Source organism: Pseudorasbora parva, chromosome 25 (assembly GCF_024679245.1).
Source record: "Pseudorasbora parva isolate DD20220531a chromosome 25, ASM2467924v1, whole genome shotgun sequence".
Lineage (NCBI taxonomy): Eukaryota > Metazoa > Chordata > Actinopteri > Cypriniformes > Gobionidae > Pseudorasbora > Pseudorasbora parva.
In genome coordinates, this window is record NC_090196.1 from 4,689,707 (window position 1) to 4,715,380 (window position 25,674).

General features: G+C 38.4%; 2 protein-coding genes and 1 long non-coding RNA gene across 6 annotated transcripts in view; 2 read left to right on the top strand and 1 right to left on the bottom strand.

Moving 5' to 3' along the window:
• The window catches only part of vps4a (vacuolar protein sorting 4 homolog A), a 30,047-nt gene extending 19,421 nt beyond the window's left edge, over nucleotides 1-10,626 (top strand). Inside the window, exons 8-11 of the mRNA XM_067437214.1 lie at nucleotides 5,966-6,047; nucleotides 6,134-6,353; nucleotides 8,364-8,504; nucleotides 9,743-10,626. Coding sequence (XP_067293315.1) covers nucleotides 5,966-6,047; nucleotides 6,134-6,353; nucleotides 8,364-8,504; nucleotides 9,743-9,844 — 545 coding nt within the window. The 3' untranslated portion in view covers nucleotides 9,845-10,626. The remainder of the gene's footprint in view (nucleotides 1-5,965; nucleotides 6,048-6,133; nucleotides 6,354-8,363; nucleotides 8,505-9,742) is intronic.
• LOC137065538 (uncharacterized) lies at nucleotides 555-1,823 on the top strand. Its single transcript, XR_010901664.1, has 2 exons — nucleotides 555-1,026; nucleotides 1,579-1,823. It is a non-coding gene; the product is annotated as an uncharacterized lncRNA (long non-coding RNA).
• Nucleotides 10,627-11,603: 977 nt separating the features above from the next.
• Nucleotides 11,604-25,674, bottom strand: part of cdk10 (cyclin dependent kinase 10) — a 30,058-nt gene continuing 15,987 nt past the window's right edge. For 2 of the 4 annotated variants that reach the window (XM_067437218.1, XM_067437217.1), the window contains exons 5-14: nucleotides 24,635-24,737; nucleotides 24,449-24,530; nucleotides 22,717-22,784; nucleotides 18,997-19,049; nucleotides 18,605-18,674; nucleotides 18,452-18,511; nucleotides 14,638-14,761; nucleotides 12,330-12,469; nucleotides 12,136-12,188; nucleotides 11,604-12,042 (exon numbers count right to left, since the gene is read on the bottom strand). In XM_067437218.1, coding sequence (XP_067293319.1) covers nucleotides 11,933-12,042; nucleotides 12,136-12,188; nucleotides 12,330-12,469; nucleotides 14,638-14,761; nucleotides 18,452-18,511; nucleotides 18,605-18,674; nucleotides 18,997-19,049; nucleotides 22,717-22,784; nucleotides 24,449-24,530; nucleotides 24,635-24,737 — 863 coding nt within the window. In that variant the 3' untranslated portion in view covers nucleotides 11,604-11,932. The remainder of the gene's footprint in view (nucleotides 12,043-12,135; nucleotides 12,189-12,329; nucleotides 12,470-14,637; nucleotides 14,762-18,451; nucleotides 18,512-18,604; nucleotides 18,675-18,996; nucleotides 19,050-22,716; nucleotides 22,785-24,448; nucleotides 24,531-24,634; nucleotides 24,738-25,674) is intronic. The other 2 variants (XM_067437216.1, XM_067437215.1) reach the window with 1 other exon arrangement.

Here is a 25,674-nt window from a genome sequence, read left to right on the forward strand (position 1 = left end):
TATACTAAAAACTTTGATTATTCTGGTTAGTCACATTGTACTGCTATTATTTTGAACAATACTGTAAATGCTGCAAATGCAACCGTTTTCCCCTCTGTCCCAAAAACACATGCAGAACATGCTGTATTATAGATAGTTTACATGATAAAAGTAACCTTAAAGTTAAGACATGCATCTGGGTTTAATTATTTAAACGGCCCGTTGAAGTTTAGACAACTTTTGGCAGTGATGTGTTTTCATGCATTTCATTAATTTTTTTCACAGCGCAGGATTTCATGTGGTGATAATGAAACTCACGGAACACTTCATTTAAAGATTTTATGGTGAAATTAGTTATTTTTCATGTTAACCAGGTCAATTTTATCAACAACTATGCACTATGGCTTTAATTCAGTGTGAGCAGATCGGCAAAAATAGACTCAACGCCGAAACGTTCTCGGCACTGCTGCTTCTGCTCTGCTTCTGCGTCGCGCTGCCGCGCCGCCTCTGCGTGCGGTGTGAATGCTCTAATCTGTTAACGGGTCAATGACGTGACGCCCCCTTTTTCTGTCCGGGTTAATTTTATTTTGCAGAAAAGAAAAAAAAAATACATAAAAATTTCTCATCTACTTGTTATACCTTCTTCACCTACTAAACCACTCTAACTTCTCCAAATTTTTAAGTTTTTTATCATTTTTTTGCTATGCGAAGTGCCAAAACATCATATGGGGCGACCGTCCAGCCTTGACTTTTGTTAGGACAACTGGTTTAAAAACAGTTTAAATCAACTTAAATATATCCCTTTTCCTAGTTGGCATAATTTCAAACATGTTTTACATCAATTGACAAAACTATAAAGCATTTGCACATATATTTCTATCATGATATACAAACGAATGTTGTCCGAATTAAGTTGATTCTATCCATATCATCTGGGGCGACCATCAACAAACCACAATTTTGGGACCTTTATTTTGAAAAACATCTCAAGGATGGGATAATGCATCAGCCAGACACAAGTGAAGACCCCCTGGAAACAACTGTTAGGTAAATCAGTCTCTCTCATATAGTAAAAAAAAGCTGTTTTTTAACTGCTGTAATGTCGTAGTCACTTTTGGTCATCATGTGGGGCGACCACCCCAAAACTGTTAATTATAATTTTTCCCCCACAATTCTATATTTTGATGATAAATTTGATAGTGCTTTGTCTCTAGAAGAAGCTAGTTTGGTTTCTGAGGCTAACTGTTAGCCTGTTATACTTGAGTGAACTTGAAAACATCATATGGGGTGACCAAGTATCATGTGGGGCGACCACTGCTGAGTGTTTTAAATGATAGATATATGTCCTATATTTGTATTTTTCATATTCTATACATCAATTCTATACATAGAGTTAATTGTTTAAGCATAATTATTTGTATATTTTATCTTTTTTTTCTATTCCTTTTATAGAGATAAAAAAAAATGTTGTAGTACAATCCTACAGGAAAAATGTAAAAAATATATATATATATATTGCATAAAACTACACAATAACATTCTATTTATGTGACTATACATGTACTAGTCATTTAAAACAAGTTTTAACCTATTTTCTAGATGGCACGATTAACAAGCAAAAAGAAGACTGCTCGTCATAGACAGAAAGTCAACTCAAAATTGGAAGGCTGCATCTAGAGGATACAGGGAGAGAAGAAAGATGGAGAAGATGGAGAAGGCATTTGTGTAATAAATAATTGCGATTATGGCGATTAATTGTCTGTTTTAGGGCTTTGACGATTAATTGTCATACAAATTGTTGTGGTTATTTAGTTGAATCCCTTGTAGGTTGTCACTTGCAATAACACATTAATACACTTAAAGCCTTTAAATATTAAAGTAATTTATTCAATGAAAAATATGTATCTTTCCAAAATGTGTACTTTTCCCTGACAAATTCAAATTTCTTGTTGAAGTTGTGGAGCATTTCTTTAAATGCTGGTTTCTTCACAGTATTAAAAGGCTTAGCAATGTATCTCATGACACTCTCGGTCAGCATGCGGCATTTTATACTGCGGCGGTTAAATTTTCTTGCCATGTTTTGTTGCTACTCTTACCGATACTGCTTATCGAGCCGGTACTTTAATGGTATTCTTATTGGTTCTTTTTGTTAGACTTTATTATAATAAAAAGAAAAATTAAGAAAAGAAATTAAATGAACATTAAGAACAAAGTATACTTTATGATCTGAACATGCAAACTATCTATAGCAAAATAAACAGCAATGCTTAAACAAAACGAATATAAAACATCTAACCAGTGCATTTATAGGCATTTTTTGTTTTATATATGCATACGATAAGAACAAGAAACAAAGTACAAACAAATGGTCAAATAAATACAGTAAATATAGCCTACAATAAAACAAAGAAACAAATAAAATACAGTGCTTTGTCTACTAACATTACTGTTTGGGTAATGGCCTACAAAAGACATCTAATTACCAAATATAAAATAAAACAGCATAGTTTTCACTGAACAAATTAATAGATTAATGCTTTACAAAGCTGCGAGTATCTTTCTCTTCGCCTTTTGTGTTTTGATTCACATTAATGACACAATCGTCAGCCAGGAAAGCAGATCTATATAAATAATATTTTCTCCCAACTATTAATGCCCATTTAAGACATAATCTGTGTTTAAGTGAATACTCTCCAAGCGGTCATTTTGACATAGGCTATTTATTGTGTGTATTTGATGGTTTAGGCGTGCACACGAAGCCTAAAGTAAGTAGGTAGGCTACTATAATGTGCAAGTTGTAGTCGGTTTCAAGCGCACACGCATAAGCTGCCTTGAAGCTGGAAACTCTTGCGTGGATTATTGTGCTTTTAATAGCCCTATCTATTTATTAACAAACACGTTCCACAATTTAGCAACAGTAGACTGCATTTTACAATAATCACAGATTGTGCTGAATCTGACGTTAAGTTTAGGGTTTAGGGGAACCAATGCTGGCAGCTGTGAAGGGAAGGAAGTTGCGCAAGACGGAACGCGGCATTTTTAATAGTTTTATCTCGTATCTATTTATAATTCCTGGCAACCAAAATCGAATATACAATTAGATTAATATCACAGGCCTGAAGTGTAACCAGACTAAGCTTTTGTCGGCCATCGTCACTCATGCAGGGACTTTTGTGCGCGTTGTATACGCGTGAGAGATCGCTCTCTCTCTTCTGGTTTGCGACTAGCAAAATCAAACACATGGTTTAATATTATTGCTTATAGAAACGGGGAGCAATATAGAATTTGCAAAATAAGGTCTATAATAGTAAGTGTATTTTCTTCATTGCTCCAGTACTGACAGCAGAACCGATAGCATCAGAGCTTATCGATAGGCTACTGCGGTCTTTCATAATCTAGCACCGGGGCTGATTTAATTCCGGGTTTCGGTAGCCATCCCTAGCTCTAACTCAAAAAGATGGATAAATCAACAGGGCTATATCATCTGAATGTAATGCTCAGTGTAATGAACTCAGAGGGAGACCGGTAGATTAGAGTGCTGCAGGTAGGCTACGTCGAATGATTCTTAAATATGACCCGGGACTACAGAGTTGTCTCAGAAAGTGATCCGTTAATTTTGTTGGCCACGCGTGCGTGCAAAATCCCAGAAAAAGGAAAATATTTGTGATATTTGAATGTTGAAAGTTTAATTGAGATGCAAGTAGTGTTCATCCCTGTCCAATGAATCAAAAAGGTTCCAAAAAAGAGATTCTTTACTCAGCTTCTTAAGTTCTTGAAGCATTTAATGTGTGTCGCAATAAAAAAATTATATAATTTAAATGTTAATGTCCTTCTGATTTGTTATATTTAAATGTTGAAATGTTACTTGAATAAAAAGAGTTACAATTTTTTTCGTCTTGAACTGTTTTGTGTACATTTTAACTGAAATTTTTATACCTGTGGTTCTCTTATCATTTGGGACGACCATATGTCATGTGGGGTAACCAACAAATGAATGAATAAATGAATAAATTCATAACCAAATATCCATCAGTTTATCCTCAAATATTAATCAGTGGTATGCTATTGTTAAATGTGTAATATCTGTATAAATGAATTCAGTTTTTTTGCTTTTAAAGTAAAAATCAGTATTGTAACTGGATTATGAGAGAGACTCTGATATTATAGAATAAACTTGTGAAATAATGGTTTTCATAAAATGAAAGGGCACTAAAGTTTATCTATTTTCATCAGTTTATCTACTTACTGATATGAGTTCAACTAGTCTTAATGATACATAAAAATGTGAATTTTCAGATAAATTGCGGTCGCCCCAGATGACTTTTTTAAGGCTATGTATTATTAACTTAAGTGTAAAAACACTAAAATGTACATTTTTTTACTTTTCTTTACAAAGGCATGTGTACACTACATTCCAAATGTTTAGAAAATGGCCAAATATATCCATATTTTTGGTATTTTAAAATTGGCCTATTAAAAAGTCTTATCCGTCAATGACCCTAACATGGGCGCCGAAAAAAACACGCGCTGCTTACGCCCTGCTAACAGTGTGAAACCGGCCTAAGATTCATCTGCCTGCCGACGGGCTAACGTTTTGGTAGCCCGTCTGAAAAACACACTGCCCCGGGGCGTTGGCCTTTGCAAGCCCTGGCCCATACGTGTCTGAGTCCAGCGTGCTTAAGTTATGCTGTGTTAGACACGTACACATAAGCAAAACGATCTATAAGAATACAATACTATTACATATAAAAACACGTTTTACTCACATCGGTCTGTTGCACCATTCCAGTCGGATCCAGCATCGACCGGAGATTTGTTTACAAACGATTCCGCAGTGAACTGAAGTGAACACACAAACGTTCTTCCCCACATCAGCTAGAACTTCATTAATAAAGTTCAACCACTCATTCCTAATATTAGGATCTGAAGGAAGCTTATGCAGCGACTGTGTTCTTCCACAACCAGGAATAGCGCAATATCTTAATCTTCCTCGGCATGTTTATTGTTGTTTTCTGGCTGTGATCTGATCGCCTCCATGAGTCGGTGGGCGGGGCTACTGGATTAGACTCACGGTAGAGGCCGTGTTTCGTCGCGCAGTGACGTAAGGATGAAGCTCACGATCATTTTCTGGGCCTGGTGTATATAAAGGTGTTTCATTGACTAACAAGGACGTTTTCAGCTCTGAAACTTACAGGATATTCTTATATTACCATGAACTTTTATATCTCAAAAGCTCAAGGGAAAGTTGACTTCTCAATTCATCACCCCTTTAAACAACCTTAGTTACTTAAAGGGTTAATTCACCCAAAAATTAAATTGATGTCATTAACTCCTCCCCCTAATGTCGTTCCTCACCCGTAAGACCTCCGTTCATCTTCACACACAGTTTAAGATATTTTATATTTAGTCTGAGAGCGTATGCAAGTGTATGCACACTATACTGTCCATGTCCAGAAAGGGAATAAAAACATCATCACAGTAGTCCATATGAGACATCAGTGGGTTAATTAGAGTCTCTTGAAGCATCCGAAATACATTTGGGTCCAAAAATAACAAAAACTACGACTTTATTCAGCATTGTCTTCTCTTTTGGGTTTGTGTTCAGTTCTCAAATAAATATTCAAACCGTTATGAATCAGCGTATTGATTTATGATCGCCAGCGCATCGATATTTCGGATCGCCAATTTCACGTGATTTCAGCAGCTTCACACGCGATCCAAATCATGAATCAATCCGTCATAAATGTAATTTTTGGGTGAACTAACCCTTTAAAATAGCATTAAAAAGGCATTACATACAGACATGACAAGTTTTCAGTTTCTTAATTTATATTCCTTTTGAAAGTGAAATTAGGCAGGATTAGTTACCCTGATATTAAACAAAATCATTGACCCACATAGAAAATGTTGCAGGATTCCACATAATTAGCATAAACTCATCTGTCTTGAGATTGTCTAATGGTTTGCTGGCGTCTCTCTTTGGCAGGTGTTGGTAATAGCAGTGATGGGATATTAGTTCTCGGAGCTACTAACATTCCCTGGGTCCTTGATGCTGCCATTCGCAGGAGGTCAGTGTGATGAATGCTTGGCCTGAGCATGTTTTAAACATGTCTTTTATCTGCGTGTTGTAAAGTACTCCCGGTGGCCTGTGCAGGTTTGAGAAGCGCATCTACATCCCACTCCCCGAGGAGCCTGCGAGATCGGCCATGTTCCGCTTGCATCTGGGCAACACGCCTCACAGTCTGACGGAGACAGACCTGCGTCAGTTGGCCCGCAAGACAGATGGATATTCTGGAGCCGACATAAGCGTCATAGTACGAGACGCTCTCATGCAGCCGGTCAGGAAGGTGCAGTCCGCCACGCACTTCAAAAAGGTAACGGCAGCGATCAGTGGTTTCTAAAGTTCAACAGCTATGAAACAGTTGTTTCAGCTACTCTGCCGTTGAAAAGATTTTTTAATGTTTTTAGAAGTCTCTTATGCTCGCCAATGGCTGCATTTATTTTATAAAAAATACAAAAATGAGAAATATTATTAAATTGTAAAAGAACTGTTCTATTTGAAAATATTCTAAAATGAAATTCCTGCGAGCAAAGCTGAATTTATCATCATTACTCCAGGCTTCAGTGTCACATGATCCTTCAGAAATCATTCTGATGTGATGATCAAGAAACATTTCTGATTTGTATTGTTAAAAACAGTTGTGTAAAACATTTTTTCAGGATTCTTTGATGAATAGAAAATTCAAAAGAACAGCATTTATTTTAAATAGAAAATCACTTTTGATCAATTTAATGCATCCTTACTGAATCGATTCTTTCCCCCCAAAAAAGAAGAAATTCTTACTTACCCAAAGCATTTGAACGGTAGTACAATGTTTCAAAAGCTTTCTATTTCAGATCAATGCTGTTCTTTTGAATTTTCTGTTCATCAAAGAATCCCCAAAAAAGTTTTCCACAGTTTTATGGCTCAAAACCATAGACTGTAAAAAAAAAATATGGACGACTCGACATCATCCGTTTCCGCTTGCCATATTTGAAGCTTTCATGCGGCCTGCACGGCGCGGACATCTTGGGACCGAGTCTGCGCAGTAGCGATTTCAGGACCGGAGTTGCGCAGTAGAGCGCAGGAAGTACAGCTGCGATATCAAAAGCCCGCCCACACTCTATCGCAGATGCAGAACAATTAATAATGTTGGTGTGAAATAAACAGTTATTGAAATGCAGAAATTAAAGCTAAAGCTCCAATCTGCTCCCAAAAATCCTGAAAAAAGTCTGTTAGTGCCTCAGTGACAACTTCACTCAGAGAAGCCGTCAGTCTCAGCTGTCAATCATGACGTCACACCCCCCGTTTTTAAAGCGTCAGATAACTAACTCAAACTAAACTTATTTTAAAAACGAACACTTGAAATGAAATCTTTGATGATAACTGCCTTCAGTGACATTAAATTTGGGGAAATTTTTTTTGAGGTGTAATTTTATTGTTTAGTTTGCCTCGCGTCCATTAGAAACTATAGACTATAGATTATTTTATTTGTATGCCAAATGTACTGTAACTTATATATACTTAGCGCCTTGTCATGCGCGAGTTTTACAACATTTGTGTGTTTATTCGTGGGTTATGTGGACCAAATTTGGTGTATGGACTATTGTATGCGATTTAATGTTACCAGTAGCAAGTGGAACGGTTTTCCACATCAGACTAGTGCATGTTTGCATAGAAAAGCAATGGAAAAGTAGCGCATTTCAATGAACGAGTTGATTAGCTAACACCACAGACACACCCACCGCCTGCTTCCAACATACGACGTGAACCTTAATCGCTGGAACCGCTCTATCTTTCAGCATTAGATGAGCTACAAATCCAGAGTTGAGCTGGTCCTTGTTTATAAACCACTGTTGCCGAAATGCAGGGAACAAACAAAAACACTTGCACACCTCTGTTGCTACTCCAGAAAGACAAACTTCACCCACTGTCCCTAACACTGGGTTCTTTGTAAAAGCTTTGCAAGGTTCCTGCCCTGACAACTAAAAACGCATATCTTTGGTGATATTGTTGGTTTCGTGAAGTCCTGTGACGGCGAGCCATTTCTATCTCGCTCTAGTATATCCTTCCGGGAGAAGATCCCGTACGAGGACATTTCGCCTTATCTGATGTCAGACAGACCCATACCCGAAAAAATAAAACGTTCAGAAACGTATGAGAAACCGGTAGGAGTATTTTTGGCACAGAAATACTCCATCAAATGTCCAACTTTTTTGACACTCTGTCCATGTTTAGCATGAGAGTCCAAGTCTTTAACAGTGTAAAAATGCATGAAACAGCATTTCACCCCCCTTTAAGTTGGATGTGTGTTTTAGGGTATTCTGCTCTCTTTGCTCATCAGGTGCGAGGGCCATCTCGCAGTAACAGTTCTGTGATGGTGGATGACCTCCTGACCCCATGTTCTCCCGGTGACCCTGATGCCATAGAGATGACCTGGATGGATGTCCCAAGTGACAAGCTACTAGAGCCCATAGTGTGCATGGTGAGATCAGTTACTTCTTGACACATTTAGCATGCCTCTGAATTCAAGTCTGGTCTTCTTGACGCATTATAGCCCCTTTCGCACAGGTTAGTTATAGGAACCCAAAGTTCCCCTAGGCCTAGGGCCGTTTTCCTGGTTGCATTCGCACCATCAGTAGGAACTCTGAAGTGAAGTAAGCCACACTTGTTGTTGTGACGTTTATTTTAACGGTATGGAAGACATTTATTATTTTAGATGGAGCTGAGAGAGCACCAGAGCACACAGTGCTCCCATTCTCCTTCTTCATTAGTTTACGATGTTGAACAGTCCTGTCGAATACATTATTAGATAGAATTGTTAGACAAAGAAAGTAGACGTGAGTGTGGTTGATGTTCATTGTCACTAGCTGAGCAGAAATACATAATCATGGCACAAACCAAACCATCAGCCTGTAGTGTCTTATTATTTTAACAGAACTTGTAGATTCAATGTAAGGTGACAAAAAATGATGCATCTAAATAAAGTTTGCAAAAATTGGTGGCAAATGTACTGATAATTATTGTTATTGACACAACCTCAAAAAAAATATTAAGGGGTTAGTTCACACAGGAATGAAAATTCTCTCATTAATTCCTTTCCCTAATGTCGTTGGACACCCGTCAGACCTCCGTTCATCTTCACACACAGATGAAGATATTAGTGTGTAAATCCGATGGCTCAGAAAGGCCTTCATTGACACCAATGTCATTTCCTCTCTCAAGACCCATAAAGGCACTAAAGACGTCGTTACAAAGCCCATCTCACTACAGCGGCTCTACAATCATTTAATGAAGACACGAGGATAGTTTTTGTATGCAAAACCCCCCCGAAATAATGACTTGTATAGTGATGGGCCAAATTCAAAACAATGTTTAAAACGGTTATGAATCAGCATATCGATTCATGATTCGGATCGCATGTCAAACTTCATTAAATGATTGTAGAGCCGCTGTAGTGAGATGGGCTTTGTAACGACGTCTTTAGTGCCTTTATGGGTCTTGAGAGAGGAAATGACATTGGTGTCAATGAAGGCCTTTCTGAGCCATCGGATTTCAACACTAATATCTTCATCTGTGTCTGAAGATGAACGGAGGTCTGACGGGTGTCCAACAACAAGAGGGTGAGGAATTAATGAGAGAATTTTCATTTTTGGGTGAACTAACCCTTAAAGAGGTCATGTATGTGCTGTTACGTAACTGAGTTTGTTTGTGTGTTTGTAGTCTGACATGCTGCGCTCATTGGCCACCACACGCCCCACCGTCAACAAAGAAGACCTGCTGAAGGTGAAGAAGTTCACAGAGGACTTTGGACAGGAGGGCTGAACCACGACACATTTTCAATTCAAACATCGATTCGTGTGTAGCTGTCCCAACTCAACCAGAACTTTCTAGCCTAAACTAACCACAGCGGTGAACGGCAGGAGCATGTGATCTAATCTAACGTCTCTTATCGGACAACACTACAGAACATCACATTTACCAGTTTAATGTTAATCGAGAGCATGAAGTTTGCTTTAATTATTTTATGTTTACATGATCAAATTTGTTAAAGCGTTAATTTTAGGATATTGTTTTGCCTGTTTGCCCTTTATTTCAAATGGGCTTTGAACATTGCAACTATCATTGAATACTTATTTAAATTTATTCTCACTACTAGATTGTTTCGAGCTTCATCCGTATCTGTTGTGTCCAGCTCAGTATTGCAGCACTTTACTTTATGAACAGGGGTCAGTTTTCCCCCCATAATTAAAAGGAAGGATATTTCTGGAAAAAAGGCAATTATTTATGTTGATGATTTTTATCTGTACATATAGAAATTTAAATTTGCTTCATGTAAGTGTCAAAAAAAAAAAAAAAAAAATGTTTCTAGTGCTAAAATAGGCTTGATTCGTGAAGAAAATCCAGTCCATTTTACAGACTTTCTCTCTTTTCCCCTCTCGGGTGAAATATGCCCTTACTGTGAATTTGACAGGCTCATCATCTACATTTCACTTATTTATAAATCAACCAGATGTGTTCGGATTATGAAGTGTTATAGACATAGCTGTCATTCATCCTGAAGAATACCACACTGACCTGAACTGATAAAATTGACTTTTAAAACAGTTTGTGCATTATTTGTGTCTTCAACCAATCTAATCTGCTGAAACTGGTTTAACAATAGCTGTTATGTTTTCAGACAAAAACTGACTTTTCAGAAAGGGAACAGATACTTTCTTAACAATGTAGAATGCTCTGAAGTAAATATACACGAATTAAAGCTCACCCAAAATTACATTTCTGCAATAATGTCATTCTAAACCCATTAGACTTTAGTTAAGCTTCTAAATACAAATTCATTTTTTATGAACCATGCCTTAACCTTTCTGGATGAAATGGAATGACAGAATCGTCTCGGGCTTCGTGTTTCATTAAAAATATCTTATTTTTCATTTCTAAGATGCACAAAAATGTGTGCATCTTCCTTGGAGGGTGAGTGTATTATGACACGTTTTAGTTTGGGGTGAAATATCTCTCTAAATGTGATATTTTCAGATATTAGTTTTACCTGCTTGGATATTTCACCAAATGTTTTGCTGATACATGCCTGCCGTGGTCATACTCAGCTCCAGTCAGAATATGAGTCTGATGCTCCATTGGGCTGTGATTATGGGGCGTGTTTCAACCGAAACCAGGAAAGACATCAATTGGACAGACCTACAACCAATCAGAGCAACGGAGCGACGCATAACATTAGTTGTCAAACGTCAACAGAACTCAACTGCACTGTGTTGCCAAGTCTGCGGTTTCCCACGGGTTGTTTTCCATGTCCGTGGGTTTAAAGCGTTTTAGCAGGCAACCTTGCCAAAATAACACATTTTACCCCCCCGAGTCTGGAGCAGAGGAGACGTGTTCTCTGGAACGACAAATCACGCTTCTCTGTCTAGCAATCCCATAACCGTGTAACGTTTGGTGGTTTATCAGACAAATACATTGCATACATCCAATTAATTCTGAGAACAAAGATACCGGGACTGACACTGGCCCCATCATGACTTGTACAAACAACCACACTTTTCAAATCCCACATTTTCAAGCTCACTTTAGGCCATCGGTTTCTCAACACTAAATCTCCCATGAGTTCTTACATCAACAAAAATTACTGAGCAAGTCACGTTTCACAGCAAAGGTGGCATTTTATATAAATAATTCACACAAGTGACATTAGACTGTATTTAGGACAGTGAAATATTTGTACAAAAAATGCAGCTGTATGATTTGAGTATAACTAGCTTAAGAAGGATTTATTTATTTTATTTACAATGTATTTGCATCTCTAAGTCTGAACTTTAACAAAATATACAGTATAAGAACATAAATTTCCATTTGGAAAAACTCCTTTGCAATATCATTTGTGACTGCCGTCACCCATCAGGCCACAGAATATCCTACTTTGCTTCTTTTGGACTGGCTTTCATTCACAGAACCGCCCCTCTTGTTTCTATGGTGAGGGAATGTGGGCATCAGCTCCGGTTCACATGCTGCAGAGGGAAACATGGAGAAAACATCACAACAAAATCTGCTCAATAAAGACAAATGTAGAAAACTAACAAACTCAATAAGCCTGTACTTACGCAAGGGCTTTTCTTTGAAGTAGGAACTTTCTAAGCAATCTGTAGCCGTGGCTCTATAACAAACGGTGCGATATTAAATAGCATCATGATTGTGGTTTTTGGTCACAGGGACCAGAAACATTTACTGCTTGTCAATTACATCCCACTATTTATCTCTCTCTATATACAGTATGTTAAATGTGTGTTTATTGTACCTGCGCTGTGGGTTGTACATGAACAGCAGATTGAGCAGTCTCAAACCAGCTTCTGACAACCATGTGAACTTGTTCTTTAAGTTGTTGTAGGGCTGCTTCCTGAGACTGTACTGCCCAACCAGCGGCAGACGCGAGAATCCCTAAAATTCACAATAACATCCATAACTAAGCCTTTAGCTTGTAGTATCAATCTTTATCAGTTTTGATCATCTTTCACAGCTTAAAGGCACAATATGTAGTTTTTCGCAACTAGAGGTCGCCATTTCAACACAAAGGGGACGCAGAGATTGAGTGCCACACGACAGCAGTGGAGCTTTTATTCTGCCGCAGACGACCGTTTTCGCTACTTCCGCTCGTGTATGTGGGGTAATGCGGCGCTGTTTTATCAGATTACATACATTTGAGTGTTACATACACAATCATCATTGTAAATGTTCGTGGTTTTTACATTCAAAAACATCATAACTAATAAGTAATAGGCTATTTTCTACACTGGTTTTGAGGCGCTCTCCTGAACGCTGGGTTCTGATGGGCTGTCGCACTGGAGACTTGGAAGTAAACGCCCACGGCTAGGATTGGATAAGATTAGCATATTTAATGAGCTTAAGTTATGCTGTCAGTTCACATCAGGGAGAGATTATTTTGAAAGCGGCAACTGCATCTTGTCTTTATCAAACAAACACAATGATTTATTTCTCATCCACCCGCGACTGAAATACATAATCAGAGAGAAGCCTATTTCTTTTTGTTTTAAATTGTTAAAAGACATTTCAAGCTTTCTTAAGATATATTTCATGTCTGTGAGGCCTACGCTGAGTTTCGTTAAATTAGGATGAGATGCGCTCCAGTTCACGAGCAATGAAAGTGGCCGTGAGGCCGCCTGCATGATTAGGGCATGTAGTAAAATATGCAGCCGAGAATGAGTCACAAACACAGCGTTTGACTCGCGCGGCGGAGCCTCTCCCGGCAGAGAGTTCAAGCATCTGTGGACTCGTCCCTTCAGCTCTGGCCATCTTGCTTTCAGTCCGCGATTAGCTTTTTTGTTTTCTTCATTACAGTTAAAGTAACGTCTGCTTTTCTCTAGTCATTCACAAGTTTCTCACTTCAAACTTTCTTTCTTCTGATCCGTTATGCCCAGCGCGCGCGGTTCCCGCTCTGCCTCTGCCCTAATGCGACTTTTAGTCCAGTGCGACGTATGTTATTTTCCTCTTCATGACGCATATTTTGACTGATGCGACTCATACTCCGGAGCGACTTATAGCCTGAAAAATGCGGTAAGCACTGCATTGCAATATTTGCATTTTGCCCCGTCACTCTCCCACGCTTTCTTTGCCCGCTTAGAAAGCTGGCTTGACTTCTTCTTGTGGATATTACAAATGTCTGGGAGCGCTCTGGCGGTCTCTAGGGGTGCAAAAATATATTACAACTAAATTCAAAGCACGTCATTGACGCCACTTAACCGAGCAATATGTTTCACTCGGTTACGCAATTTTTAACGGTTAATCGGTTAACCATGGATACCCCTAAACCAAACAGTGAGACGAGTGTAGGTTTACACCTCTAATTATTTACCTGTAAATACTGTGAAGCTGTATAGAAACAATTGTCATTGTAATGATGGAGTTTTGGTTCCTTGTCACCATCGCCTCTGTTACCTTTGGCTTGGTACATTTTGAACTATATAAAACTATTTTACTGTTTGTCACTAAATGATAATTGAACTGAGATGGATGACATCACTGTTTTCTCCAGAGTGGCAACATAGCTGAATCAAATTCTGTTGCATTATTTTCCTGTTATTATGATAAAGCTGCTTTGAAACAATCAGCATTGTAAAAAGTGCTATATAAATAAAGGTGACTTGACTTGACTTGTTGAATGATGTTATGACGTTACTCTGTGCATTCCCTCTGTGGCTACTGTGACACACTTGTTGACACTGCAGTGAGCTAAATCGATATTAGTAATGATCCAAACAGTCGCTCACCTCTCTAATAAAACACAAAAAGTGTCTCTGGTGTTTCCATGGTTCCTACTAAATAAAATTGAGGGTAACGCGGGTATGATGTCATTGCTAGCCAGCGGATGGACACGGTACATTTCCCGGTAAAAAAAAGCACATTTCTCTGGATTTAAACATTCTTGGAAACATTTGGGATAATGCAAGTACACAATTCAACAAAATATATAACACTTTTATAGTGTTTTTTGGATATTTTAATCATTTTTTTTTTTACATATTGTGCCTTTAACTCCGATAATACACTTCCTCCATTTATGGATCTCATTTTCAAGCTAAACTCCATACCGGCCAGATGCTCTCGTTGGGTGTCCCCAACAGCTGTACGATCAAATCCACCTGCTGGATCTCAGAAGCTCCAGGCAGAAGAGGTTTATGGGCAAGAAGCTCAGCAAAGATGCAACCGACGGCCCTGGAACAAGAGAACATGGTCATCTGTTCATGAAGCACTGAAACGGGAGTCCAAGATCACACAACAGTGCTGGACAAGACTGAAAGAGCTCTTGCTACAGACGTCTTTGAGATATGAATGTCACATTGAACTGATAACAACAGAACAAGACAGAAGATCAACAACCTAGACTTAAAAGTGACAGATTCAGATTATTTGTAGTGCAACCTCTGATAACTCTCCACAAAAATGTGAAACTTTTCTTTGTCATTCCACAAAAGTGATGACGTTACGTTTGTTTTGATGGAAGGGGTATTCTCTCTCTCTCTCTCTCTCTCTCTCTCTCTCTCTCTCTCTCTCTCTCTCTCTCTCTCACAGTTAAAGGGATACTCCACTGCTTTTTCATATTAAACTGTTATTCCCTTAACTAAGACGAGTTGACACATCCCTCTCTCGTCTCAGTGTGTGCTCTTAATCTCTCTGACGCGCGGTGACGATCTGATAGCATTTAGCTTAGCCCACTAAGCCCAGTTCATTCACTATGGTACCAAACAGAGATCAAGTTAGAAGTACCAAACACCTCCACGTTTCCTCTATTTAAATACAGTTACACCAATAGCTGAACCATCAAGTGTGGTGACACAAAATAAAACGTGACGCTTTTATATAACTATAATGTGTGGCGGATTAGCACTTCTGAGAGTACTTCGACTCGGCGCAGTAAACAGTCCCGGCTGAAAAATCCTCCCTCACGTCTCCTCCTCATCTCTCATTTCTGTCAATAGGGGGGAGGGGAGCGAGACGAGAGAAGGATGTATCAACTCGTCTTAGTTAAGGAAATAACATGGTTTAATATGAAAAAGCAGTGGAGTATCTATTTAAGATCTCTCTCAGGTGATCCGATTAAAGTGGCCAAACAAATCACTGATTGCATAACATCACAGTGTGTTGATAAAGCATAAAAAATAAAGAAATATTGGTGCTCTAGTGATGGGGCACACTGAAGTTTACATTTAATCATTTCGCAGAATAATTTTATCCAAAGCGACCTACAAATGAGAGCAACAGAAGAAATCAAATCAACAATAGGACCCCAATATGTGTGTAGTGTACTTATACCAAGTGCTGTGAGAAGTCAGTCACAGCAGTACACATAGCAAGGTATGTATGTTTTCAGAAAAAAAGATAAGAATAGAAAAGTGTTAGTATTAGAGGGATAGTTTAACCAAAAAATGTCATCATTTACTCACCCTCATGTTGTTCTAAACCTGTAAGAGTTTCTTCTGTTGAACTGAAGATTTTTGTAGTCAAACAGGTGACTGTTTAAAGAAGTATAAAGAAGGATTTATTTGTTTTATTTCTAATGTATTTGCATCTCTAAGTCTGAACTTAACAACTTTTACAAAACATACAGTAAGAACAAATTTCCATTTGGAAAAACTAATTTGCAATATAATTTGTCTTGCGATATTATTAAAACATCAGCCAAAAAAATATCTTATTTTGTGTTCAACAGAAGAAAGAAACTCATAAAAGTTGGGAATTTTTTGTTGTTTTTTTGTTTTGAGGATGAGTAAATGATGATTCCTATTTTTGGGTGACCTATCACTTTAATTGGTCAAGTGTTGACGAAAAAGTTTCTTGAACGTGGCTAAAGACTGCAGCTCGGGTTGAGTTCACCAGGTCATTCCACCAAAGGGAACAGCCAAGGGAAAGGTCAGTAAAAGTTATTTTGGTTTTTTTTGGGACGGTACTACAAGGCACCATTTACTTGCAGAAAAATGCAAGCTTCTGGAGGGCACATCGGTCTGAAGTAATGGGTATAGCGTGCAGAGCCATTGTGTTTTTCTGCAGGCAAACATCAGTGCCTTGAATTTGATATGAGCGGCTAACCTGACTATTATTATTGTTGTTATTATTAAGTTCTGTAAAGCCTTAAATTATACACTATATTGCCAAAAGTATTGGGATACCCTCCAAATCATTGAACTCAGGTGTTCAATCTCTTCATGGCCACTGGTGAATAAATCAAGCACTAGGCCTGCAGACGCTTCTCCACACATTAGTGGAAGAATGGGCCGCTCTCAGGAGCTAAGTGGACTCAAGCGTGGTGCCGGGATAGGTTCCCACCTGTGCAATAAGGCCATTTGAGAACTTTCCTCACTGCTAAATATTCCACAGTCAACTGTTAGTGCTATTGTGACAAAGTGGAAGCAATTGGGTACAACAGCAAATCAAAGAGTCAGCACTGTGCGCAGAAGTCGCTAACTCTCTGCAGTCAATACCTACAGACCTCTAAACTTCATGTGGCCTTCAGATGAGCTCAAGAACAGTGTGTAGAGAGCTTCAGGAATGGGTTTCCATGGCTGAGCAGCTCATCCAAGCCTTACATCACCAAGAGCAATGCAAAGCATGGGATGCAGTGGAGTTAAGCACAGCAACACTGACTTCTAGAGCAGTGGAGACGCGTTCTCTGAGTGACCAATCACGCTTCTCTGTCTGGTAATCCCATGGACGATTCTGGGTTTGGCGGTTGCCAGGAGAATGGTACTTGCCTGACTGCATTGTGCCAAGTGTAAAGTTTGTTGGAGTGAGGGGTTATGATGTAGAGTTGTTTTTCAGGGGTTGGGCTTGGCCCCTTAGTTCCAGTAAAAGGAACTCTTAAATACTAAAACCAACACATTTTGGACAATTTCATGCTCCCAACTTCGTGGAAACAGTTTGGGGACGGCCCCTTCCTGTTCCAACATGACTGCGCCCCAGTGCACAAAGCGTCGGCCCATAAAGACATGGGTGAGCGAGTTTGTTGTAGAGGAACTTGACTGGCCTGCACAGAGTCCTGACCCCAACCCGATAGATCACCTTTGGGATGAATTAGAGCGGAGACTGAGAGCCAGGCCCAAAAATCCCATAAACACACTCCTAAAGCTTGTGGAAAGCCTTCCCAGAAGAGCTGAAGCTGTTATAGCTGCAAATGGTGGACCAACTCCATATTAAACCCTACGGATTAAGAATGGGATGGCATTAAAGTTCATGTTCATGTAAAGGCAGGGATCCCAAAACTTCTGGGCAATAAGGTGACCCTTTAATCCGTAATTTCTTTTTTCAATCAGGTGTTAATTTTCATATGTTTCCCTTTTAGTGCAGTGGTTAACTGACAGGAGAGTAGGCGGCAAGTTAACACGTTCCTGACATCTCTCCAAATGTGGTTTGAGTGATCAACAATATATTTTGTATCCCATTTACACCTGTATTAGAGCTGTCCACCTAAGACAGATCTTAATTCAGGGTGACACTTACACAGTACATGCCACAGAAAGACATTCACATAATGAACAAAACAAATCGCCGACAACTATCTCTTCGAAAAATCATGATATAGGTATTCTTGATGCATTTATAATAACAGCAGCAAGAGTAATAACAGTAGGTGAGTTCAATTTATAACTTTTTTAATAACTTCTACACACTTTTTTTTTTTTTTACATCAACATTTTTTCTTATCCCCATTTGTGTTGACTTATCGGTTGCTATTTTGTACTCGGAGACCCATATATCAATTCCACTGACGGTTGTCTATCTGAAATATAGGCTCCAGACACATTACCAAGAAGCCAACGTCTTACACGTCTCTCCGTTCCGTCTGCGTCTTGACTGATATCTGAAAAGGTAATCTGATTACATAAGACTTTGTTCTAGCACTGTTCTCACCACATGTCCAGGGCAGTCGTCTGGGTTTTGGTCCCTAGGAGGAGCTCTGGTGCTCGATACCTGTGAGGAAAACATTGTCAGTCATGGAAAGAGGGATCTGACGGATTAGCAGGATGATAGAAAGACTAATCGGCATGAAGGTTATCTGCTTACCACAGAGTGACTACTCGAGGAGTCATGGGCTGTAAAGGGATACCATAAACACGCGCCAGACCAAAGTCAGCTGTGGAAAAACCACCAGACACCCATCACTGACAGAACACACACATCCACATACAGCAGCTCACTGAGCTCTTTATACTGAATATGTGGGTGAATCTCAGAAAACCTGCCAAGAACATATCTAGGTCATAGTTCACCCCAAAATCAAGAAGAGATAAACAAGAATTTATGCTATACATAAAGTTAATCAAGCCTACTAGCAAGAGCATTTTCACAATATTCATGCCAATTACATTTCCCCCTCAAATGATCACCATTCTCATACGTTTGTAATAATCAGCGGTTATATTTTAAGAAAAGACATTTTATTTATAACCACTCACCTATCTTAACACAGCCCTTGTCTGTCATTAGTAGATTGGACACCTTCAAATCCCTTAAATAAAAACAAATACTCGGCATCAACATAATGAAATTCATCATTAAAGTTCCTTGTTACTCACACTGGATAATATACAGTACCTGTCAAATGATTTTGAAAGAAGTCTCTTATGCTCAACAAGGCTACATTTATGTAATCAAAAATACCATAAAAACAGTAATACTGTAAAATATCATTACAAATGAAAATAACTGTTTTCTACTTTAATATATTTTAAAGTGTATTTTTTTTGTTATCAAAGCTGAATTTTGAACATCATTACTCCAGTCAGCGTAACATGATCTTTTAGAAATCATTCTAATATGATGATCTGATGATCAAGAAACATTTGGTCTTATAATTATCAATGTTAAAAACAGCATTTATTAAATCAAATTTTTTAGTAACATTATAATTGTCTTCACTGTCACTTTTGATCAATTTACTGCATCCTTACTGAATAATAAAAGTATTAATTTCTTACTCTTTTGTTGTTGTTGTTTTACTACAAATGTTTCAAAGGTATCATTGTTTCCACAAAAATGTTAAAGGATGAGTTCCCTTCAAAATGTAAATTTCCTGATATTTTACTCACCCCCATCTCATCCAAGATGTTCATGTCTTTCTTTCTTCAGTCGAAAAGAAATTAAGTTTTGAGGAAAACATTTACAACAGGATTTTTCTCCATATAATGGACATCTTATTGGTTCATATCAATGCAGCTTGTAAAGCGCTTCGAAGGGCTTCAGAGTCTCCTAGACGAGGAATAGGGTCTTATCTAGCAAAACCATCAGCCATTTAAAAACAAAAGTAAAAGTATAAACTTTTTAACCTGAATTGCTTTTGCTCTGCAGCGTGCCACAGATTATGTAGTAACTTCGGAAAGGGCACGCTAGACATAGGCAGAAGTATCGTCCCAAGTGAACGTGCGAAGACTAATACAAACACACTTTTTTATTGGCCTTTTTCTATTTCTTTTTGGACTGACTTTAAAATAGACAAAAAAACAAAATATGACAAATAAACTAAACACGCTTCTTAAAGGGTTAGTTCACCCAAAAAGGAAATTGATGTCATTAAAGCAGCACTAGGTAACTTTTCAACCTTCATAATATATTTTCAAGACTCTTGTGATGATAAATCGGCTTACAATAGGTTGAATGCCACGTCTGCCATAGCCTGATGGGGTCTGTATCGTTTTTAATCGTACTTTTAAACTTCAGGTTTCGGGTAGTAACCCGAGAACAAAAAGAACTACAAAATTCGACTGCTTTACGGCATACACGTCACTTCCACCAACACACACACTTCCTTACATTCGGACGCGCGAGCCCAACTTTGTTCGTCGAATAATATACTCATGTCCGAAGCAGCAGAGACAAATAAGAAAGAAAAGGTTTTGCTGGAGGAAAGCAATAAGAGGAAACGGAAAAGTGATGTGATTAAAGGCCGGACGAGGATCAACATGTGACCAGCGTTTGCTCGTCGGCGTGAGCTGAAGGAGGCGTGCCCGACCGATGCTGTCCTGCTTGTTATGGTGATTACCGACCACTCAAACATTGAACTGAAGTATCATATAGATTCTGTAAAACGCTAACCAATAGACTACTATAATGACGCTGGCTTGTAAACGTGAGCATCGTGATTATTTGGCGTTTGAAAAAAATAAAACCCATGAAATTATATTCATATGACATGCTGAAACATATGCCACTGACTGTAACGTTACCTGGGATGAAGACATTTCACACGCGCCGCCAGAAGAACACCTGCATGTGAACTCCTCCTGCAGTGTTCAGGGGAACTGTTAGTGCTGCACCGACCCGCGGGACGCTTTTATGAAGTTATTTGGCCCGCCCCGCACCACTGTATATATTTTTACAACCCGCCGCGCACCCGCGACCATTAAATAGACATACGGGGTCCGCGGGTTATGAGACGACCCGCGCATCACTAGTTCAGGGCTATCAGGGTTGTCCTGTCAACCCTGGCGCGATGGCGTCTCCTGTTGTAGGATGACTGATCTTACGACAGGAGTTGAGGACATTATTTTTTCCAAACTGTAGGGGGACCCCGAGAGCAAAAGTTACCAAGTGTGGCTTTAACTCCTCACCCTAATGTCGTTCCTCACCCGTAAGTTCATCTTCACACACAGTTTAAGATATTTTATATTTAGTCTGAGAGCGTATGCAAGTGTATGCACACTATACTGTCCATGTCCAGAAAGGGAATAAAAACATCATCACAGTAGTCCATATGAGACATCAGTGGGTTAATTAGAGTCTCTTGAAGCATTGTCCAAAAATGGACATGGACAGTATAGTGTGCATACACTTGCATACGCTCTCGGACTAAATATAAAATATCTTAAACTGTGTGTGAAGATGAACGGAGGTCTTACGGGTGTGGAGCGACATTAGGGAGAGGAGTTAATGACATACATTTCATTTTTGGGTGAACTAAGCCTTTAATTTAGAACCTCGTGACATTTTACTCTGTTTTCACAACCCATTCTTTCTGAAAAATAAAACTATATTATTAACAGTTTAATAATTTTGGCTAAGTTGTAAATTCATAAGACAAGAATTACTCATACATTGATCTCACAATATACATTAAACCCTTTCAAACATGAGATCACAAAACAAAATATTTAAAGCTTTTCAAATTCATGTAACTGTCCTAATATTATACCTTATTTCAGTATTTTATTATTATTATTGTTGTTTACAAACATGTTCATTCTATATTTTAGTTGAAGTTCTATGTACTCTGAACTGTACCACACTGTACCATATTTGTTTTGTACTTGTCTTCACTTGATCAACTAATAAAAAATAAAATATAAACTAATACAAACTCCATTTACCAAAAAAAACATCCAACTTCAAAATCATCCGACATCATTGTTTTACCTTTTTTTGCTGAAGGACGTTTGCATTAGCCTTCGCACGTGCTCTTTGTAAACATGAGGGCGGTACTTCATGCGACGTGTGAAGTGATTGACTGAAATGATTATATAATCTCTGGCGCGTTGCAGAGCAAGATGAGCAATTTAGGCTAAAAAGTATATACAATTTAAAAAAATGTTTGTTTAAAATGGTCGATGGTTTCGCTAGATGAGACCCATTCCTCGACTGGGATTGCACAGAGACTCTGAAGCCCTTTCTTTGAAACTGCATTGATTTGGTTGCCATTGAAATCCATTATATGGAGAAAAATTGTGGATTTTTTCCTTAAAACCTTTATTTCTTTTCTACTGAAGAAAGAAAGGCACGAACACCTTGGATGAGATGGGGATTAGTAAAATAGAAGGAAATTTTCATTTTGAAGTGCACTGATCCTTTAAGCAGCTAAAACATTTTTAACATTGATAATAACAGTAATAATAACCATAAATGTTTCTTGAAGTAATGACACTGGAGACTGGAGTAATGATGCTCAAAAATTGATCACAGGAATAGTTTACATTTTAAAATATTAAACTAGAAAATAATTATTTTAATACTATTTCACAATATTACAGTTTTTACTGGATAAAATAAACGCAGCCTTGGTGAGAGACGATATAAATGCAGTCCATCCAAAACAATCATTTGTAATGTTTGCGACTTTTGACAGGTACAGTTCACCGTGCAGTTGAAGAAATAGACCGCTTTAATTAATCTTAGCACGCTCTGACCTGTGAAGAATGAAGTTGTGATGTAAATACGCCAGTCCTTTAAGCAGCTGAAGAACTATACACTTTACCTGTGAGAAGCAAAGAAAAGTTCAATACAGCGTTTGCAAAGTTTGATAGCATTTCCAATGAGAATAGTACCAAGCATCTTGTTAGGGGTCCTCAACTTTGAATCATTGATGCATTACAGGAAAATGGTTTTGAAAATGGTAAAACTTTTAACTAGAAGGTCCATGGTCACATTTTGCTGGAGATCCGATAAAAGCTGAAGAGGCCTCATTTATAAAACACAGATACGATCCAATTTGATCCTAGATTTCATGGCTTCATTCTACATCAAAAGTGAGGAACAAAACAGGATTTTAACACTGATGGAAAATATTCGTATGTGTGTGCAATATTGTCCAATAAAGCACATAAGAATATTCACAATACAGCCAAATTACATTAATACAATTTTAAAGACCTGTAGTGTCTCAGGTATCTTCAGGGTGTGGTGGTGACGATTTATGTCAAACTTAATAGATTCAACAAGCCAAAGCAATACAGCCTGCTTTGCTTCGGCTTTTAATAACTTTTGATCATGATGGACCCAAGATGATCCATCTGGCCACAGGAGGAGCCCAAAAAATGTCTATTTAAAAATTTAAAACAGAATAAATTCTGGTTGGACAGAGGCTGAAACCCATAGTACGCATTTGACTCCGCAGGAGATGAGGTCCTAACTTCTACGGGCTGCCACAGACTTCCATGATCAAGAAAAGCTTGCTAATATTCGGCCCCTAATAAGGGACTTTACCAGATAGCTTATATATTCTATTTAGTCTTTGAAATTGTACGAATGTACTATACTTATATGAATTCGCTGAAAGCAACAAAAAAAACATTCAAACAACAAAATCGCATTGCGCTGGGTGTGTAATAGCCCTATGATTTGATCATTATTGCAGTGATTATTATGTTTCTAGCATGTTATATGTTTGTTAACTATTTATGAACAAAGATCTTGACCAAAGATTTATGTACCTCTTGATGGAAATAACATCCCAACCTTTATTTCCATCAATTAGCACATCCCAAAGACTTTCAATGAATTTAAGGTCTGGACTCAGAGGAGCTGATTCGTGTGAAAATGATTCTTCATGCTTCCTCCCAACCATTCTCTCACAATCTGAGCTGATGAGTCTCGACTTTTGTCATCCTGGAATATGGCTGTGATGTGTCTTCCTACATGGTTGTTTAAGAAATGAAAAGCTACACACTCCATCAATTAAGGTTGGAGGAAATGTTGCCAAACATATAACATGCTCAAAACATAAAAATCATCACTTTAATGATCCAATCATTCACTCTTAAGCATTTTTTGGCCAGGCAGTGTATATTGTTTTAAACCAGGGGTCCCCAATCTCGGTCCTGAAGGGCCACTGTTTAGCACACTTTAGCTCCAACCCCAATCAAACACACCTGAACCAGCTAATCAAGGGAGTGGCCCTCCAGGACCAAGATTGTGGACCCCTGGTTTAAACCATGCACATGTCGCAGACTGTTGCTTCTTTCTTAATATATGTATTCATTTGACTTGCTTTAAGTAACTTCTAGTTTATGTCTTATTTATTTGGACTCCATCCAGTATTTGCAACTGCCAAGTCAAATTTCTTAGAAGTTTTACCATGTCTTTAAAAACCGATTCTGATTTACGACAGTGAATGAAGATGAGGTCATTCCTCAAACGCACCTGAGCTTCAGAGAAAGGTGACTGCATGTTCTCTAGCAGACTGGCGAGATCTTGCTCACAATAACTCATCACCAGAAAAAGGCTGATGTTAGAAATAATAAAGTATTAAGAAATTAATTACACATACATTTCATTCAAGTCTGTGTTTATATCTGTGAATGTAGAGTATATATTTTATGAAGTCACCTCTCTAAATGGCTTCCCACCACCACCTCTTTCAGCTCTACAATGTTTGGGTGTCTCAGTCTGATCAGCAAGTTAATTTCCCTCAAACTGCTGATGGGAATCCCTAAACATAGATAAACAAAATAAATACAATACAAAGTTTCCGTTTCAGATGTGAAATATAGGTCAGGCCTTTCCTTTGGGAGTGTTGTAATTATGAGTGTCATATTGTATAGTGGCTATGTTGATATTATTATGTTGAGTGAACATTTAAGTGAATTAAAGGACAACTACGGTTAGAAATGACCCTAGGGGTAATAAACAGATGGTTAGCGAGTAGATCGTTCTCTGGGATGCGTTTTCATGAAAATCGAAGATTAGCTTATAACACTAATGGGGCACAGAATAAGTGAAATTAAATCACTAGTTAACACCACTAACAAGACTTAAAATAGCCTCACACTAACACAGCAGCATAATGAGGGTCCCTACATGCAAACCGAAGCATTGAGAACTTTGTAAGTGTACAAACAGTTTAATAAGAAGATACTTTATAAACATAGTGCCTTACGCGTATACAAACAGCAGCCATCTTGGAAAACAGAAAAGAGCCATGAACTCTGTGCTAAGTGATGAACTTCTTCTTCTTCTTGTTTTATGGCGGATCGCAAACAGATTTGTGCTAAGTGATGAACTGTGACTTGGAATCTCATATAGTCCGTTGTTTCCGGAAGAAAACACTGAACGCAATAGAGAAAATAAATAAATAAAAATTTCCATGTAATTAGATTTCACAAAGTTAATTCCTATCTACCAGCTCACTTAGCACAGCGTTTGCAGCTCGACTCGTCGAGACTTTATTCCAAGATGGCGCCTGTCTGAGTAATTTTACTGCTCTGTGCCCCATAGACTTAGCCTGGCTCTGCCCTCCTATGTACTTCCGCTCAGTTTTCATTTTCCTTCAGTACTACGTCTGGGACTGCTGTGTAGTCTTAGGTTTTCTCCGAACAAATTTTTACCGGTCCAATCAGTAAACAGAGGAACCATTCTGTAAAAAAATT